At 43.4% G+C, this 16,058-nt stretch overlaps 2 protein-coding genes across 2 annotated transcripts; one reads left to right on the top strand and one right to left on the bottom strand.

Moving 5' to 3' along the window:
* Nucleotides 1-1,080: 1,080 nt before the first annotated feature.
* Nucleotides 1,081-8,107, top strand: LOC142802810 (putative chitinase 10). Its single transcript, XM_075887857.1, has 6 exons — nucleotides 1,081-1,251; nucleotides 2,026-2,120; nucleotides 4,401-4,512; nucleotides 5,089-5,256; nucleotides 6,056-6,175; nucleotides 7,973-8,107. Exons 1-6 carry the CDS (start codon nucleotides 1,081-1,083, stop codon nucleotides 8,105-8,107), a joined length of 801 nt encoding a protein of 266 aa, XP_075743972.1.
* Nucleotides 8,108-9,603: 1,496 nt separating this feature from the next.
* On the bottom strand, nucleotides 9,604-13,708 carry LOC142803166 (uncharacterized). Its single transcript, XM_075888264.1, has one exon. It carries the CDS (start codon nucleotides 13,645-13,647, stop codon nucleotides 11,158-11,160), a length of 2,490 nt encoding a protein of 829 aa, XP_075744379.1. The 5' UTR covers nucleotides 13,648-13,708; the 3' UTR covers nucleotides 9,604-11,157.
* Nucleotides 13,709-16,058: the final 2,350 nt, after the last annotated feature.

Raw genomic sequence — 16,058 nt, 5'->3', positions numbered from 1 at the left:
CTGCACGGGTATTCGAAGGTTTACGCGGCTCATTACTCTCCGCGAAATCTCACTTAAGCAGAATACTTCACTTTGGAATAAAAAAAAACTAAGCACAAAAGAAACAAGCATGCCACGAGAACGCAGTATTGGCCCTCCTGCATTCAGTGACGAAAATAGGCACACCGTATGAGCCACATGTGCCTCCACTGGCGTTGACAGTGAAAGAGAGGTAAGTTCGCAAACGTGTTTTTTGCACGCTCTTTGTGGCGTGGAGTAGTGAACTGAAAAAATTCCCCATCTGTGATGCATCTACCACTTTGAGAGCCCCCAAGCCACAAGACGGAGGTGATGCGCTGGCAATGAGATATATTTAAAAGGCGATATAGTTTAATTTATCTATATTCGCCCTGGACTATAGAAGCTCCCCTCAATCAAATAGTTGTGAAGACGAGTTGTTTAGTTGTAGCACAAATCGAAACATCAGTTATCACCCCCTTGTTCAGAGTGCGAATAATGAGGCTTTCCATCACGCCCTTGGTTAGCCTGAGCCTTGGGACATCATAGGCGAGGAAAGCATTGTTTGTGTTGTTTATTAAGAAAGCATGGTAAATGTGTAGTGCTTTATATGCATGTACTAGCGCATTTAGCGAGCTCTGTAGGTCGGTGCCTCTTTTATAGTTGCACATAATAAGACAAGTTATCTCAAATGACAAGCCCACTGATCTAACTATCGTAACCAACCCTTCTGCAAACTTATTGCGAGAAACGGCAGCAATTGGTTCTTAGTCTTCGGCTGTATGCCGACTTGGTCGTTGGAGGGAGCAGTGTAGACAGAAAAAATTTATATGCCACCATGCAGGTAGTTCGCGTAGGTCTTGATTATTCAGACTGCCTTTACGGCACCTGTAACGCAACAAGAATTTTCTGTGTGCTTTTTGCCTACTGAAACTTTAGGACGTCTCTAACATATGTGCTTATTATTTGACACACTTGTAACAGTCACTTAACAACTGGTTTGATTGTTTTTTTTTTTTTTGCGGCGCCGCTCGATCAGCGGAGGGCATTAACGACTGGCTTATGCTGAAGGAAGCGACGAAGATGAAGGTACTCTGTGGTCTGCGTTTCATGCCGGCACCCGGATTCACGAACACGACTGATCCTCGCATCAAGCAGATAGTTGAGTCCTTGAGCTCAACGTATGCCCCGTTTGACGGAGCGGCCTTCATGTGGAACTCCCCCGAAACAAAGCAAGAGATAATGCTTTACGAGGTGAGTGGCGAAAGCGCCATGCAAGCACCAGTTTCAATGTGTAGTATTCTCGCGTGATAATATTAGACTTCTAAATTGCAATAATTATCTCCACAAAAGAATTTATAGGAAGAAACACGTGTCTGCGTCTATAAGTCAACATTTGATTTTACGGTGCAAGTTACTTTAGATAAGTATGACGGCTGCATGCATAACACAGTTGAATATGTGTATGACACCTTTTATCTGTACTACGTAGCGACATTCATGAGCTGAGCAGTTTGTGGTGGACGTTTCATATACAGAGTCCTCTGTGTCAAAAACTCGCATTTAGTTGGAATACCCGCGAGGTGCCACTCATGTACTGCCTTCACACGTGGTTTGGTAAACACTGTTAGGTATCCTCCAAAATGTTTAACGAGTTTCAATTTTCAGAAATACTTATAATAACCAACCTTTCACATTTAATTTACTAGAGTACAACGGTTTGCATTGGCTTTATTTTCCGTGATGTTTCCAAAGCATTTATACTTATAGGATTGACAGTATATAAATGTGGCACGAAGCGCGCTAATCATGACTGCAGGGAACCTTGATAAAATTATCTGTCATTGCGTTTTTCATCAGTATAACGGAAAACGTTTCTTGATTGATTATTACAATAAAATTATTACAGTTGAGTGGATGATCAGCCTTATTTTTAAAACCCTCATCACAGTGCCCGAATGATCCTAATGTGTTATTTGCAGTAGTGTCTTTGTCCCCGCACATTGTGTCCTTCTAAATCTTTTCCAGAATCTGCGTACCTACCTCCCTGGCGCTAACTACAAGATTATCGCCCACATACTACCAGCATACCTGGATACCTATGATTTCGCTAATATGAACAAGTGAGTTAAAACTGATTGAAGTTATTGGAGAGCGCGTGTGCTAATTAGGTGAGCACTGATATGCGTCGTCAGATTAATAATAACATAGAGTTTTTACGTGACCAAACCGTGGTAAGAATATGATGCCCGCCAGAGTGCAGCTCCGGAAATTTAGACCATTTGGTGCCTCCTTTAACCATCAGCAACTTCGCGGAGTATGCGGGCTGTAGCATCCCGCCTCCATGAAAATGCGACTACCGCCGCGGCTGGGATGTGACCTTATAGGTTTTACAGCCAACTATACCGCAACCACTACGCCAATTACGGCTTAGTATTTTCTTGAACTACAGTGATTATTTTGTTGTGACATACACAGTGTCCCTTATGGTCTGTCTGGCAGCGTAAATTTTAATTTTTCTTCCAATTCTTTTTTCTTGGGTAAATGTTCACTTTTCCCCTTCACAGAAATCCCCCCAAAAAATTCTCACTTGGTTGCGTTCAGGTATCTGTGAGCCATACTTTTGCAATGTAACAATTACCAATGTGTCTTGCGGCTCTCCTAGGTTTTGACCATCCCGCTTCATGTTTTATACAGTGGTTTCAATAATAATAATAATAATAATAATAATAATAATAATAATAATAATAATAATAATAATAATAATAATAATAATAATAATAATAATAATAATAATAATAATAATAATAATAATAATAATAATAATAATAATAATAATTCATACCACATCATTTACGAAAGGACAAGCTGTTCTCGATTAATCCATGACGTAGAAAAGTAGAACTGGCATGTTTTTTGTGAGGTTTTTCATTTTAAATTGAAGCGCTGGAAAACTTATGGGGTGCATTTTTACACTGGTTTGTTGAGTAGTTCATGTCGTTGTTGTGCATTTTAAGAGAGACTGTTCGTGCTTTGTTCAGCTTGCCGAATAGGATTTGCCCGAATGCAAAAGTGTCATTTTGTCACACTTCACTTTTTGATGGGTTTCACATTTATTGCTATTGCGATAGCATCTTTTTGAATATACCGTTTCTTTATCAACTATTTTAATATATTACTTTCGTAGTGTTCGTAAGGGGTCGCCTATAGAGATTTCTTGCTTATTGAATGCCACTACATCTATTGCATACGTGTAAGCCCGTCCCTCACGTTTATTTTGGAGTATTGCAACTCGTGCTCGGACTTTTCGACAACTCAAAGCCTGCTGTTTCAAGTGCTTGAAACAATATATGAATAGAGATGTTGCCCTATCAACTCATAACAACTGCTACTTCGATCTCACTTTTTAAACTTTACTTGACTTTCGTTTTTGTTTGCTTGGCTAAGAGGTATGGCGGTGGAAACCTGTCGCCACGTCACTTTACAGTTTTGACCTCACAGTACTGTGACTTGGGCATCTCCCTCGCATAAGCACAAGCCTAAATTCTTATAGACATTGTTGATATTTTACGCGCCCGTGCTTCTGTCGTACGCGTGCTTCACTTAGTCAAGGTATACAATTGTCATCGCAGGAAACATTGCATACAAAGAAAAACACAGTAACAGAAATGCCCGACAGCTGATGTGGTCACGTGTTGCATGACCTATTTAAAACTTGTAGGTAGTTAGGTTAGGTTCGGCTAGGCTAGGTTAGATTAGGCTAGGTCCCTAGTATAAAGTGCTACAAGTACAACATATGCGGAAGCTCACAGTAGCCGTGTAAAATTAAAAAAAAAACAGCGAAACCAGTTGATATAAGGAGCTGGACGTGGCCTTCTTGACTGACGCTAGGTGTTTCATTGGCGTAAAATGTAGAGACTAATCAGAGACTGTCAAAGATCCTACAATAGTGTCCAAGCTCCGGCACCAGAACTAAGGCGCAAAGCTGACTCGGGCACTCAAGAAAAAAAGGTCAGGAATTTCGTCGCTCGTATATACTCGACTGGCGTGGGGGCCAAATTTCGCGCGGCGGCTGCGTAGACTGTCTCCATCGTGGGCGTGGCTGATAAACAACGGCGAATCATACGCAACGCCACGGGGGAGGTCTGTGTGGACACCCGACGTTTTAACACGAGCTTCAAGAGCCTCGCTCTTATAAACGGGCATCGCGATATGTGCAATACCAAAACGTCACGTCATATTGTTATGCAGATTAGAGCTATGCACCCGCGTAACAGTGGCCGCATTATGGCGCGACTCATAGCTCCACAAATTATCGGCTCAGTAATAAACCTGCTCGGTGCAATGAAAGCGCTGAAGTGCATATATTTCTAACATCCGTGTTTCATTCTTCTTTGCGGCAGATACGTGGATACCATTGTGGTCAGTACGCACAACTTTGCCGTAGCAGGACGAGCTTTTCCTCCCTGCATGTACGACAACGGTGGCATCATGGACGTTGTCGACAAAAACTTGGTGCGTAATTAACTCGCTCAAGAGTTTCCCCATATCTTTCAGATGTGCGTGTCCGAACTTGCCTTGATGGAGGCACCAGCTACATTCTTTGAGAAAATGATTTCTGATTCAAGTATACTTACTATTTTTCTTCTTTAGAGAAGTGATCCCTATTTGTTTTGCAATTGAGCAAACTTTAATTTACCCTGTAGTGATTAATATATTCTTATCTTATATGTTATTGGATTTGATTTCCCTGTGTTACGAACGTCCAGGCCACACGCAATCGTGCTTCCTGTTGCTATCACGCTTACGGGATTCACAGATTGTGACATTTTTAAAAGCTTGATATGCTTGCGTGTTGTTCTGCATTAAGGCCGATTTAATGTGTCACACCCTTGGATACGTCAGTGCTGGATGAAGCAGCAACTGGTGTAACAGAAATTTCACTGCCCCGAACTCGTAATACAGAAGTATTGTAGAATGACTGTTCGATGACGGCATGGTTTGCGTTGCCTGTAAACCTATAGGGCCGTACTTACGCGCGTAAGGCGAATGTCGCCAAGGTAGTGCTTTCGATCTGTTTTATTCTTTTAGGTGGATGTCCTGAACCGTATCCTAACGGCGGCTCCATTTCTGAGTACCAGCGTAGTGCCAACCGTGTCGACGATTGGCAAGAAGTACGTTTTCGAAGATGCGAGCAAAACGGGCGTCGGGGACCGTGTCGACCTGACCAAACCGGTGGAGCGCTTTTCACTCTACAAAGTACGCTTGTTTATAAGGGAGAGCAGTTAGTTCGTAACAAAACAGCATCCATGCCTTTCGGATATTATTGTTGTCGGATTCGCATAATCATGGACGTCGCATTCGGGAGGGTGGTAGTTGTCTCGGCATTCCCCGAGAATCGCGTTTTTAAACTGTATCACTTAAAGAACGCTGAATTTATCAACGACGGCAGCACGAGCCTGATACTCTTGATAGATCTCCCCAAATACGAAAGTCGACTGTGCAGTGGAATAATGCTCGGTACCCGCCACGATGGCCTATTCGGTACGGGTGTTTGATTGGTGATACAAAGATTGCGGGATTGAATCCCGGACGCGGTTGCAGTTCCTAGGAATGCTTTTATGTGGCCGCCAGATCGAAACTAGTTTCTCGCATCGTCTTTAACCTCGTTGTGAGCGACGCCCCGCCGCGGCGGTCTAGTGGCCAAGGTACTCGGCTGCCAACCCGCAGGTCGCGGGATCGAATTCCGGCTGCGGCGGCTGCATTTCCGATGGAGGCGGAAATGTTGTAGGCCCGTGGGCTCAGATTTGGGTGCACGTTAAAGAACCCCAGGTGGTCGAAATTTCTAGAGCCCTCCACTACGGCGTCTCTCGTAATCATATGGCGGTTTTGAGACGCTAAACCCCACATATCAATATCAAATCGCTGTGAACGACAGTCAGCCCCTTCTTACCACAGCTGCCAGTACATTGGGCGTAGCCTAATTACTATTCACAACAAGATATAAACGGTTCCTAAAAGGGCACCCATTTTGTGTTTTTTTTCTCTATTCACGTAGCTTTGTCAAGAGAAGAGTTCTTGGATGATACAGTTGGAGAGCCTAACGAAATGTGAGATAGCCTTCAACAACAATAAGGAATGGATTGGCTTCGAGAGCCCCACTTCTGTCACCTTCAAGGTGCGTGTCTTTCTAAGCATGGACGCACACTTCATTTTTCTTAGACATGTGGTTTACTCACTCAGTGCATTAGAACTGCTAATGATGACGTTAGCTGAGAGCTACGTGCGTTGAGTGCTTAAATATTGTGGCACTGAGATATGAATATGTACAAACACCAGAAGCCTTCTTTCTGATGAATGGCTCAATTAAATCCACTCGTACCTCGCGAGACACATAAATTTACATTAGGTTTAGTTTTTTTAACAGATTCGTGGATATTTGTCAGTTTTTTTTAAGGTAAGTTTGAAGAAAACACCTTCTTTGGAAAGAACAATTAAACAATAAAGGTTCTTTCAAGGGAGCCGTGGGGCTGTCAATGTTAACGCTACGTGAGAAACAATGAAGGCAAGAAGATTGTCGTGAGGTGCTTGTTTCTTTGTCAGACACCACCAAATAGACACAACAGTGCAAGCACACGAACAAGTAGTAATTGCGACGTAGGTTTGAAATTGAAGTGGACCAAAAGAAGCACTGTTTCTGTTGGTGCAATTCAAACTCACAACCTTCTAAATCATTTGGTATATGAGAAAAAAAATATATCAAGTCAGTTTCTCAGTGCCACATTTTGATATTTGCTGAGTGGCATCACCACGTTTGGCACACACTTAATTTTTATTTCGCTTTAGCTTTTTTTACGAAATAGGTAAGTACTGGTCGGAAAATAAAGTGGTAATAAAATAAATTTCAAAGGCACAGGCATGTTTGGGAAGCTTAGACGAGCACTCAGGTAGCATAAGAGCAAAAAGCGTGAAGCACACCTGTTGCTCTCATTATTACCAAACTCATCAAACCACTCAGTAGAGATGAATGGGAAATGAAGATTACGCACGCGTCTGAACATTGCGAGGACCTGGCTTTTTTGCCTGGACCATTCAGCCCTTCTTGCTTGCCACGAAATCTGTCCCCACCAGAAAAAGCTAAAACAGTACCGGTACACATATATTTCGCTGATTTTAGAGCTTTCTTGTTTCTTGGGTGAACAGATGTACCGCGTGAATTTTTACGTTGGACAATCTAGTGAAAACTTCAGTTGGGTAATGTATTATCTGCCCAGTCCTTTATCTAGGCGTGGTTATTAAGGATGCGTACAAAGTGTAGTGGCCTGCCAAAAACGCTAGGTAGCAGAAATAATTCGGCAGACTTGGATGTGAGTAAGCGTAGAATGTTTTGTGAATGAGTCAAAACATCCGCGCTGATTTTAGTTCGAAGTTCATCAGACGCAACAGGCCATAAACCTGTTTTACTTGTATGTAGGCTTGGAATGGTATTGACAACCCGTTTCAGCCTGCACCTAATGAATAGATATAGAAGCCGATGTTCACCACTAATTCTGGTCCCTTCGCTTTTTGTACAATCAGAATTCACTGAAGTGGAGCGCCCCATAACGAACAAGTAAAGAGTACCGCTCCTAATTTATCCCCACTGGTGCATCCTAGAAATACGGTGCAATGAAGCGTCCACGTTTAATATGGCCGAAAACAATGAAGCAATACTGCCTTATTCTTACCGCTTGCTGCGGTCTGTTAATGCACTGTTTTTATGCCTGTAAGGTTTCACGTGACCTATGGGTCACTCGATTCCTGTGTTTCGTGCTGTGTTCAAGAGATTAACACGATCTTGGGAAACAAATGCATAGAAGTCAAGACTCGCACCTCCTGTCTATACGTTTTGCATCTCAACATTCTGCACTGAGCGCTCGTACCTATATAGCCGCAACTCAGCATTCCCTGCGTTATGCAATTTTTTTCGCCGCAGACTGAACTGGTGAAAAAGAAGCATCTCCTGGGCATCGCTGTATTGCACATAGAGCAGGATGACCTGGAAGCCTGCTCGACTGACAAGAAGCCGTACTTGCTGAGTGCTGTTCACGACGGGCTCCACGTGCATTAAGCGAACAATAATAATGATGGCCACATGTATACGCCAATTGAAAACGTTTCAGTTAGAGTGGATTGTAACTTCTTGTTGGTGGCATGTTTCAATATGAGTCATTTTGTGGCGTTACTGACGATAGTGTATAATCCGCCTTGGTGATTTAGCGCTTACGGCGCTCGGTTGCTCAATCGAAGGTCGTGGGTTTGATCCCGGCCTCAATGGCCACATTTTGATAGAGGCGAAAGGCTAGATGCGCGAATTATGTGCACGTTACTGAACACCCAATGGTCGAAATTCCTGGAGACATTCGGTATGTCGTCCCTAACATCAGATCATAGCTTTGATAGGTCGAACCCTAAACAATATTATTTCGATGCTAAATAAGGAGGTGGGGTGGAGGGTGCGCAGGATAGAATGCGCTATTATTGAGGAATAAACTAAGCAAATGGGATCACTTCGAAAGCCCGAATCACAGATGACAGGTGCGTTCTTTAACAATACTGACGTACTAAAGAGTCATAACTCCAACTATAACGGAAATCCAAGGGAAATAATGTGTCGACGTAGACTGTCGGTGTAACAATCCAGAAACCTGGTATTGTTTCTTTTGTGTCAAGGGAATAATTAGTTTGAACGAAAAGCACGTTCTATCGTGATGTTAGGGCGATTAAACCACCCTGCTCTATGAAGGGTCTTGTGACGTAGTAGTCGCCATGCCTGCCTTTTACTGCTATGTGGCGGGTGCTGTGGAGCATGGTGTAGTGAAAGCTGAACTTCCGTCGTTCCAGTGAGTAAAGTGACAAAGTTCTTTTTATTGATAGAAATGTTTAGAATTTAGCTGCAGCCATGCCGGACGTAGTTCGACTGTGTATTCAGGCAGATTTCAAGACATTAGTGGCATAACATAGCCTTGTATAAAAAGAGGTGAAAAACTGCGATGAGCAGAATGAACAGTGGAAGTGCCTCAGACAGGCTGGTTGATGTTTCGATAGGAGGAGCTATTCTTGTCAAATGTGCCCTGTCATCGTCGGCGTGTTAGTTTTAAGGAGGCTAGTACTGACCTCATCTACAGTGTTGTTTTCTGTCATGAGTAGTATGAGTACTAGTAGTTGTATTGAGGGCTTACTACGTCATCGTGATCTTGTTCTAAAATTTCACGCTGACGACGCAAACTGTGCCATACACTTATCTCAATTTCTGGGTTACTAAAACACTTTTGTGTAAAATAAATGTGATTAAAGTGGCTCAAGCACTGACCTTTCACTCTGGCGTAAAATATTATTTGCCTAAACATATAATAACAAATGTATGTTGGTTTTATGACGAAAGAGGCAGATGAAAGCATGAACTTTGTGCAAACATATTATTTTTATAACTTTTCAACAAAACACAACGTAAGTGCAGTATCAAAAATGACAGATATTGTAAAAGCAAGGGAGTGCATTAGTAAATACACCGAAATAATATATCCTTTCAGAGCACATTGAATTCACTATACTGCTTCCTGTACACTCGCAGAAGCGAAACATGAGTCGGCTGAGAATGCCCTAACTATATCTAAAACGTGAAGCGTGGAGCACGCATTGTGTAGTTTCCCAGTTATAAATGCACTATGAAATGTAATATTCAAAACTAGGAACGCGAATAAATGGCGTACAAGTGCAGGTCAACTGGCAATAATATCCCCGCTGAGGTGAACTTTGTATATATTTAGGTGCAGGATTGGTGGAAATGCATTGACACATGTGACCATGCTTCCATGTTTGAGTTTAATTTAGTTCACTGTACAATTTTCACTGCTTATTTTTACTGGATTTTAAATATACATGCTGACTTATGGATACAACTACATTGCATTTTCTTAGCTGAAAAGGGGGGAAACCTTCGAATCTGCATTGTATACTATTAGCACCGTTATTGTTTCTTAAAGTAGTCGACTTTTGCACGGCAATAAATTTTCTGGCTGTCAGGTCTATTATTTTGTGAATATGTTTGATCACAGAAAAAAATTAAAGTAGAATGTGAGGTAGAATAGTGGTTTTTCCTAAAATATTTGTTTTATTTAATTGTTCCGCATGAATGTAATTTTTGGTGCAAAACAAGGCTGCACTCAAATATATCGTTGGTTAACATGAGTGCATGAATGTTTCAGTAACAAGCAACCTTTAATGAAAAATACGTTTTACGCGAGGCAATGAGATGAGGACAGAGAAATAAATTTTAAGTGGTGCACCCTTGACTGGTAGTTTAGCTATTTTCAATGGTGACTAATAATGAAGAGCAACAAGTGACGTAGTGCTTATAGAGGCGATCGAAGCGTTGCTTGTTAGGAGCAAGCGCTTATAAAAATTATTGCCCTAAAGTTTCTCAAGTTTCCCTCGATGTGTAGTTGGCCCCACAAGGTATGCCTTCGCATTTAGAGTGCACGTAGCACGTGTTCACTGATTTTAAGCATTCAGTAACCTTCCAGGCGATCTACGAAAATGCGATAATGAAACGGTAAGCACTGTCTCACTAATATCTCCGTGCTTGTGATTTGTGGAGCAGCAGGTTTTTAAACTGTTATCTTGAAGGACAAAGCAGCGTTCCTAAGCGTGCCGCACAAAACATACAAAAAGCAATTTTTATGTTATCACATGTTGCTTATAAACACGCTTTTCTTACCATCAGCAAAATGCGGTATATATGGCCGAAAATGCAAAGTCAATGCCACTATATTCGCCTCGGAGAGCACTACGCTGCTACTAAGAATTAAGCATGCTCAAACATGGTTCTATACTGCAATCATTTTAATTTATGCCCTGTGGGATCAGACCAGCATGATGTTTCGAAAACACAACCACAAGAAAGCACTATATTGTCGAACGCATCATCTGCACTGATATTTTCTTGGTTCATAGTGTGAAACACCTTCGCAGAGGGCACAATCGACCTGTCCTTCAAAAATTTGTGACACTAATGTCTTTGTGGTAAATTCAGCATCTGGAGTTTCTTGAGCGAAAAACAAGCATTCACCCGAATATACATCATTCAATGTTCAATTTTGGGAATCGACAGTTCGGTAGCTACGCTTGTTCTAAAAACTTTACAGCCTTAATAGATCCAGATTCATTCACAATGGTGTCGCACAATTCAGTCCTTCCCATTATGGCGTCCTCGAAGCCAGAATCCCTCCGATCGTGGCACTGAGATGGCAAGTGGCTGTGTTGGTTCCACTTCGAAGCGATCAATGAACGAAGTGAAGATACGGAAGCGTCACTGTTCCAGCTGGCATGTTCATACTGACAGTAATGTTGCGCAAAGTGCAAAGGTGATTCGTAGTACGGCACACACTGTGAAGATGGCGCGTTGACGGGACCCTCTTGCGACGACTCCGTGGATGTCAGCGACTCAAGCGTGCTCGTCGTAGTATCGGTAGAGGTGTGCCTCGCAGAGTGCCTCGCCAAAGCAAAGTGAGACTTCCTGAGTCCTCCTGAGCAAGAAATCCTTTGTGGCGAAAACGTCACGCTCATTTCGTGTTCATCGAAGGCGAATGACCGTCCTCGTTTGAGAACTGGTCGGCGACTGCACGAGGCCACTGGGGACGAGACGTCAGCCGACAAGTTTCCGTAACTGTGAACTTGCACGACGCTGTCGACTGCGGGGCATCTGTCGTAGGTTTCACCATCACGGACAAATGACACGCTGCTGTGCGGCTCACGTACGAAGTTCCTCAGCTGGCCGTTCTGGTAAGAGTCAATGTCTTGACGGGTCCAGACATCTTTGGAAAAGTTGCTGTTGCGAAACCTGTCGTACGTTTCAAGCGACTCGTCCCGGTTTGCGAAGCGGCCGCGCATGCGAAAAGACATGCTGCGATCCCCTCCGGCATTCGCGGTTGGCTTCACCGCACTAGCTTGCGAGTTTCGATCGAGCACTTTGGGAAACCGTGCCGGCGTAAACTTGCCGTCGAAGGACGCCCGTCTGTTGAGCCCGCTCCTCATGGCAGCTACACGCAGGCTGCGTGTGGTTCTACCCTTGTAACGCGAGTGCTCCTGCTGCCATAGCCTCGGCTCCTCCGTCGTGTTCTCCGCAAAGAGTGGGTGTTGCACGGCGGCGAATGACTTGCGGAAAGACGAACGCCTCGTGTCAGTGGTGACCGTGACAATCTTCCAGTCGCCCGATTCACTCTGACACAGTGAATGCGTCACGAAGGGCGTTCGGTAGTCGACGCTCTCTTCGTGGCGCAAAGAAACAGGGATACCAGACAACTTCAAGTCGTCAGAGAACTTTCTCTCATGCGGTGGGTCTTGGTGACTGAAATGGTAGCCCCGCGGAGAGAAGAAACTCGGCTTACGCGTCAGCCGGGTGAACATCTTGCGCACATGTTTGCGCATAGCCTTGTTTCTTATGACGTAAAGGTACGGATTTATGAGTGAGGAGCAGAAGAGGAGCAACATGGCGATGGCAGGCAAGTTATAAAGCGCCGTCTTGCGTGTATGGGCGTGTGGTTCCACCAGAGTCATGGAAAAGAAGGGAAGGAAGCACGTGGTAAACGACACCACCACCAGGACTCCAGTTCGTACGGCTTTCCACTTGTCACCAAATATCGAAGACGCTTGACTAAGCGAAGAGGTTCGTTTAGACCAAGCCAATTTCTTCTGCAAGTAAGGTGACTGGTGGTTTCCGACTTCCGGTCGCACTGTCGTTGGCTGGCTCACCTCGTTGCCGATGGCGGTGAAGTTTAGGCGAGTGCAGGCGCTGTTACGGCGCGCCGCCTTGAACATGGAAGCGTATATCCACGTGATGCGAACAAAAGGAAGCAAAAAGCCCACCACGCAGAGTACGCAGGAGTAGGCTACGGTGAGAAAGCCTGCGTCGTGCCAGGTTACGGTGCACATGGCCCAGCTCTCCTGGTACTTAATCTCAGAGACGCCGAAGAGCGGCGGCAATGCGATGACAATGGCGAAGAGCCACGTTGATACGATGAGGCCACTTGTCCGTTTCTTCGTGATGGTCATCGAATAGTGCAACGGACTGTTGACCGCGCAGTTTCTGTCTACGGCTATGAGGAGAATGGAGAAAACGTTGGCTAGCGTGAAGCACAGGGAGAGGGCACCATGCAGCTTGCACCAAACGTCCCCGAATATCCACTCTCGAAACACGATGGACACGAAAACGAATGGCAGAAGGATGAAAGTCTGTAGGAGGTACACGATTGCCATGTTCAAGACGAACTTGTTTGAAGTCATGCGCACCGAAGGTCGCTGGTAGAAGAGTACAAAGACGAGTCCATTGATAGCAACGCTGGTAACCATGATGACGAGCAGTAGCGTGAAGTGGACTTCGAGACTGATGAAGCTCAGTGACGGCGACGATTGGTCCTCTTCTACGTCGACCGCGGTGGCTGAAGCAAACGCATTCGCATCACTGGACGGCACAAAGGGCAGGAATATTGACGGAGAATCACCCAAGGCAACGGTATCAGGGAAGGCTGGTGCGTGACTTCGGGCTGTGTGATTGACGTAGAGTACACCACTATGAAGAGCAAAGTGTTGTCGAGGAGCGCTCAATTCCATACTCTCTTTTCAACGCGGGTATGACGATTCAGTTTGGTAATATGCCATTGGTCGTACTGTCGTGCCTTCATGGATACCTGCGAAGATGAAACAAAAGGAAACATTCATTAGTGTGAGCACCGATGACACTTGCTGAAATGTTACCCATGCTATGCATGTGTAGCTTATCAAGCGAATCGTTTACGAAACCAAGACATGCTGTCACAATTTGTACAATTTTAAATGTTTCTCTCGGTAAAGCCGCTCTGCTGATTGAAATCAAAACACGTTACAGACAGGACAATCGAAACGCATACAGTAAAGTCAATTGCATACTAGTAACAGCAGTTCAAGTAAATACAACTGCACCGGGGAACAAACGACTTCAACGGGGCGTCCAAACCTTATAGGATGTACAAACAGAACCTGCATTACTAATTATTTCATACTTCACTGTGTCGCCGCAACTAGCGATCCCTGATAATGTGACTAAATTTATTTGGACGCTTTCTCACAATAACTTAGCATTCAGCCACCACATATTACACCTTGAAGCGAGAATGTTTACCTTCAGGGCCTTGTTGGGAAATCTAAGACTAATGTAACGATGAAAATTAGACTGTTTTTTCGATAATGACAAGAGACCTTGATTCATTTGTTCACCGTCCTCGTTTTTCTTCCTTTGTAAAACGCAAATACAAATAATGTTACATGTACGATTTAACTATGTAAGATATAAAAAAAATGTCCAGCACACCATAACTACTACGAAGTTCTTTCAGCACGTTCGGTCGCATCGCAACGACTTTCATAGAAGATGGTTGTGGGTTCTTTTTCCTGCTACGACAGCCATGTTTGGCTAAAAATGCCATGCAGGGCCATTGCCACTGTTATAAAAAATTCATAGAATTCTTTGCTTAATAATTTATAATTGTGTCAGTTTACGCTGACAATGCAATGAGAATCAGTTTGCGAAAAAAAGGAACTCAATGTGCACCTGCTGCATCAGAAATGAGTGAACATAAAACAGGAAATCTACTTAACGTAATACAAGACGATATGTACTTGCAGCCCAGTGTTTGTTTAATGAACAAGCATGACTTCACATTATAATAATGTTGAACTTTCAGGTATTGATAATAATTGATAATAATTGATAACAATTGATAATAATTGATCTTCAGATATTGACCCATGATAACGCATGCAGAGTTTTTGATGCCAGTTTACTTGTTCAGGGAAAAAAAATAGACCAGATAAGTTTTGTGAGCCCTTCTCCAACAATGAACGAAAACAAAGAAAATACCCTAGCAGTCACTAACATTTCGATAGCCTAAGGTGCCACTAAACATAAAATATGCAGCAAACCCGTGTTGCACCACAGTTTCCTAGAAGTGTCTCGACGATACTTTTGTTTTTCTATTTTATCTTTTCTAAAAAAGGCAAAAAAGACCACTAAATAAACACGAGTGTCCTAGCGCGGAGCGTTATAGCGTCGTGCAGATGAGGAGTGGGAACGGAAAATTGGGGCTTGCGATCTAAACGTAAAACAAACCGAAAATTGCTGTCCCAACAGCAGCGACCACCATCGGCATCGTGCTCTGCATGCTGCAAGCTTGAATCACCGGCGCCTTTCTGAACATGAATCCGCCAGAGGCTTTTGATGTTGGTCGTGATGTTGTATTTATATTTGAAGTGTATACATTCCTGACATTTTCATTATTAAGTTCTAATAAATTGGTTTGTTATTCGATAAATTTGGGTTTCTTCACACATTCCTTGCTTTGTTTGCTATAAACCAAGTCTTGCAGACAGGTCTGTACTTAATAAAATGTTCATCTAACGTTTTTTTATAAGTTCTTATAAACAATTGTAAATGTGGCTGCTTCTTTGTTAAAACATTTAAATTATGTGTACATTACTGTTTTTTGCGCTTTATAGTCTGGGATGGGTTACGGCACCTTGTCAGGCATTAATTTGCCTTTTTGCCAACCCTGCCTCTTACTTGTGTCTACGGTACTTTGTGTACTGTACTTTGTACTTTGTAATGTATGTAGAATCTGTACGTGCCAGCTAGAGCCACACTCTCGCTTATGCTACGCGGTGCAGTTTGAAATAAACAAGTGGGTCGCGGGAGACGCATCGTTATGAAACGCAGTGTTTAGAGGAGCCTGGCATTGGTCTCAAAATCGATATATAGCTGATGGAAATCAGTGGCATTCCCTTTCGGTATTCGAAAAGATGGCACAAACGTCTTGTTCCCCCATTATTTGCATGCTTCACCAATAACACGAGTGAATACATTGCATCGTGTTCTAACTTTCTCAATTTCGTTGTGGCCTCCGTGCGGTCGCCCACAGAGTCAATCTTTTTCGAAGACTTTCTAAAAACCCTCTTAAGTCAGGCCCTGTAATCTCCTTCGATAAAGGTCC

Source organism: Rhipicephalus microplus, chromosome 3 (assembly GCF_043290135.1).
Source record: "Rhipicephalus microplus isolate Deutch F79 chromosome 3, USDA_Rmic, whole genome shotgun sequence".
In the NCBI taxonomy this organism is placed as follows: Eukaryota; Metazoa; Arthropoda; class Arachnida; order Ixodida; family Ixodidae; genus Rhipicephalus; species Rhipicephalus microplus.
This window is presented reverse-complemented; position numbering and strand designations above follow the sequence as displayed.

Coding starts and splice junctions, on each gene's coding strand:
- LOC142802810 (XM_075887857.1), top strand. CDS start 1,081: ATGAAGGTACTCTGTGGTCTGCGTTTCATGCCGGCACCCGGATTCACG. Junction 4,513..5,088: donor ACGTTGTCGACAAAAACTTG/GTGCGTAATTAA, acceptor TTATTCTTTTAG/GTGGATGTCCTGAACCGTAT. Junction 5,257..6,055: donor AGCGCTTTTCACTCTACAAA/GTACGCTTGTTT, acceptor CTATTCACGTAG/CTTTGTCAAGAGAAGAGTTC.
- LOC142803166 (XM_075888264.1), bottom strand. CDS start 13,647: ATGGAATTGAGCGCTCCTCGACAACACTTTGCTCTTCATAGTGGTGTA.